This window comes from Spea bombifrons, chromosome 4 (genome assembly GCF_027358695.1).
Source record: "Spea bombifrons isolate aSpeBom1 chromosome 4, aSpeBom1.2.pri, whole genome shotgun sequence".
NCBI classification, from domain to species: domain Eukaryota; kingdom Metazoa; phylum Chordata; class Amphibia; order Anura; family Pelobatidae; genus Spea; species Spea bombifrons.
In genome coordinates, this window is record NC_071090.1 from 107,789,064 (window position 1) to 107,792,620 (window position 3,557).

The following is a 3,557-nucleotide window of genomic DNA, read 5'->3' on the forward strand; positions in this document are numbered from 1 at the left end:
ACCCATTCCTCCCAGATAACTGTAGAATGTCACACCTTTAACCCATTCCTTCCAGATAACTGCAGAATGTCACATCGTTAACCCATTCCTTCCAGATAACTGTAGAATGTCACACCATTAACCCATTCCTCCCAGATAACTGCAGAATATCACAGTTAACCCATTCCTTCCAAATAACTGCAGAATGTCACACCGTTAACCCATTCCTCCCAGATAACTGCAGAATATCACACCGTTAACCCATTCCTTCCAGATAACTGTAGAATATCACACTGTCAACCCATCCTTCCAGATAACTGCAGAATGTCACACCGTTAACCCATTCCTTCTAGATAACTATCCGATTCACCCTTATGCACCGCAGGCCGGCAGAGTTATTATTATTTTGCTCTATTAACCATCTCTCCTCCTAGTTCTGGAGCATGGTCTAATAAATCCGTGCAGACCTGTATATTAATTAACCCTCTCCTTCCCAAAACTCGATACCAATCCTCATTCAAACCTCTTTGCCCTGGACCTAAAGGGGACATCGCTAATTTAACCCCGTCTTGTGCTTAGCATGCAATGTATATCATTAAACCCTCTCCTGTCCCAGACCAAGAATATTGCTCAATTAACCCTTACAGAGTTGACGTGCATTGCTTCATTAACCCTCTCCCTCCCAGATCTACATATCATTCCTCATTTCATCCTCATGGACCCGAGGAGTATATTGCTTAATTACCAACCCTGCCCCTGTTACGCTACATATATTAACAAAACCTTCCTCAAGTTTTCTCCTTAACGGAACTTGACCACAGATATCATTATGATAACTCACAAAGCAGCCATAATGTGACATCATCGTATTGCAATAAAGTCAATCAAAACGCTGTTATCATGTGTGTGTAAGCAGAAATGGCGCCAATCCAAATAAAACGAGGAAAAGTTACAGTAAACCATTAACAGTCCGTCCAGTAACACGAATAGCATGCGCCAGGCCCTGCCCCTCACGTCCTATTGGCTACCTGCTTATCATGACATCACCATTTCCGGCGCAGGCGTGGTCTCATCTTATATAAATAAGAACGCAGCGGCCTCATAGTTATTCGAATTTCGTTCGCGAGAGAACTGTGCAACGATCGGAAGTGATGTCACATCTGCCCGAGGTTAACATGGAGGAGTGTGGCATCTGTTACCAAGACTACGGGCCCGGCAGGAGGCCACGCCCCTTGGCGTCTTGCCGGCACGCTGTGTGCGAGTGTTGTCTTCAGCGGCTGGGAGCTAAGGGCGGGACCATCGCCTGTCCTTTCTGCCGCGCTCATTCGCCGTTGCCTAGCGATGAGGAGGATGGAGCCAGCGACGTCAGGGAGAAGGGGACAGGTCCACGCGGCTGGCTCAAAAGGCTGTGCAGGAAGTCGCGAGCGTCCTTTCGTCGTCAAGGTAACGGGGAAATGATGGGCAACGCTGTGAGTTACAGTGGGTGTGGTGTTGATGTGATTGACATGTCTAGTGTACAACATTAGGGTCACTTGATGCCATTACAATCAGCAGTGGATTTGGAAATTGTTTTTTTTTTTTTTGTTCAATTTAGATTCCTTAATTAGTTTGATAATATTTTGGTAACAAAAGTAATGGAGGACATCTGGCATATCAGAGCTGTGCACATGGCTAGGATTCTTGGGAGTTGTAGCACGTTCCGTGAAATCTCCGCTTTAACCCCTAAAGTATCAGACTGGGATCCTGTTAATGCAGAGCCTCGCCTTAGATTCGGGAGCCCTATGGCTCATACATGTGTTAAATTCCTTCCCTGTATTACTATCTACCACTTCTGCTGGGAGGCTGTTCCACTTACCTACCTCCGTCTAAGTAAAGTAAAACATCCTTCCATTCCATATATACTTGTGATCCTCTAGTGTTCGATTCTGGCCTCTTGTTCTAACATTTCTCCTCCTTTAAAGCAGACATCCCTCCCGTACTTTAATCTATTATGTATTTAAATGTCTCTCTCCCATCCCCCACCCTGTGACCATTTCTGACCTAAGATATTCTTCTTCTTCACAGGATCCCTGACCAAAGAAGACATCAGAGACATGGCCCTGATGAGCTCATACTTTCTGTGATCGTTTCCACGAGGGCCACAGTTGATATTGCGGGCCACACGCGACTGGCCCTCCTCGGCCTCCCCGTGCCCTGTGGATGCACCCTCTGAATAGGCGGTCAACGGTGATGGTCGCCGGCAAACTACGTATGATCCCGGTGGATACGACATCATCATAATGACGGGTGGCCATCAAAGTCACATGGGGTGCCAAAGGCAAATTCCCTTCCCACCCGAGCTTTTTCCACAAGTCCTGACTTATAGACGGTGAAACGCGTGGTGCGTCTCGGGTCATGCGTTTCCCCTATTGCCTGTATACTAGGCCACTAAAGGACACAGCTCCTGTCTGCTTGATTGAACATTTTAAACTTTAACCCTTCACATGCTTGTTTCATCATATTGGACTGATCAGAGGGGAATCTGGGAAGCTGCTTTGAACATAAGCCTGACATTGTGGTGGGGGGATGGGTTCCTCGGTCCATGGTATTTTCACATTAGTTTTTTGTTCCTAGAAAGAGCGTCTGACATCTTGGAAAGTCCCGTACGTGATTTCCCCCACCCCCCATTTAAATCACGTTTCCATGAAATGAGGTCATGCTTTCGCTTCACGGAAAAACTGGACCTTTCCCGTAACTCTTACGAAAAAGCCAATTTGTCGAAACGATTACTGCACTTTATTTTTGTATATATATATATTTTTTTTATTTGTTCAATTATTTATGTTTTATTAAATATATATATTCAGAAAAAAAAAAACACATGGCTTTGTTTATTTTAATCTCAGACTGTTTCATTTCCCAAATATGTGTGATTGAAACCAGATTTTTAATAAAATGTTGGAAGGAAGTCCGAGCGCACCGGCCAAATACCGATCCCTCTGGTTTTCCCGTTTATGACATGGCGCCAAAATGTAAGTTTTGGGAAACTCGTTAAAAGTTTTCCTCCTCTCTAAAAATACCCCAAATAGCGTAATGTTGCTCTGCGATGAGAAAAACTTGGTCTTAGTTGACTTCTCCCCCCCCCCAAAAAAAAACTCATTATTTGGAGGAGGCCATTGCTGTCAGTCATGTGATATTTTCAGTGACTTTACCGGCTCAAACACCACACTGAGCTGATGCTTTATGGCAAAGAGCTGGTTCTCTGTGAGAGGAACCCCCCCTCCCCAGTCATGTCAGTGAAGACTCACTTGTAAAGGAAAGCCTGAATGGAAGTTCAGGCATTTAAATCCCCTGAATGTTACAGCGCTCGCTTTGAGCACGGTCGCGTTTAGCGGCCAATTTAAGGGCCGTAAAGAAATTGACAGCCTGATTTCAGCTAAACTGAAAGGGCCAATGTATGTTGTGGTGGAGTCAAGGTGGTTGCTGCTAGGGTTAAGTTGAGTCTTTGAGGTAAAGGTTAGATGTTGTTGAGGGTAGAATTCATTTTTCGAACTACTGGATGAACTCAGAGGACTGGCCTGTCCTACGCTGCGTCTCCT

At 45.2% G+C, this 3,557-nt stretch overlaps 1 protein-coding gene across 1 annotated transcript; it reads left to right on the forward strand.

Annotated features, from left to right (window-relative positions):
- The first annotated feature begins 1,098 nt into the window (after positions 1-1,098).
- LOC128492618 (RING finger protein 227-like) lies at positions 1,099-2,197 on the forward strand. Its single transcript, XM_053465218.1, has 2 exons — positions 1,099-1,422; positions 2,044-2,197. Exons 1-2 carry the CDS (start codon positions 1,131-1,133, stop codon positions 2,100-2,102), a joined length of 351 nt encoding a protein of 116 aa, XP_053321193.1. The 5' UTR covers positions 1,099-1,130; the 3' UTR covers positions 2,103-2,197.
- The last annotated feature ends 1,360 nt before the right edge of the window (positions 2,198-3,557 follow it).

Coding starts and splice junctions, on each gene's coding strand:
- LOC128492618 (XM_053465218.1), top strand. CDS start 1,131: ATGTCACATCTGCCCGAGGTTAACATGGAGGAGTGTGGCATCTGTTAC. Junction 1,423..2,043: donor AGCGTCCTTTCGTCGTCAAG/GTAACGGGGAAA, acceptor TCTTCTTCACAG/GATCCCTGACCAAAGAAGAC.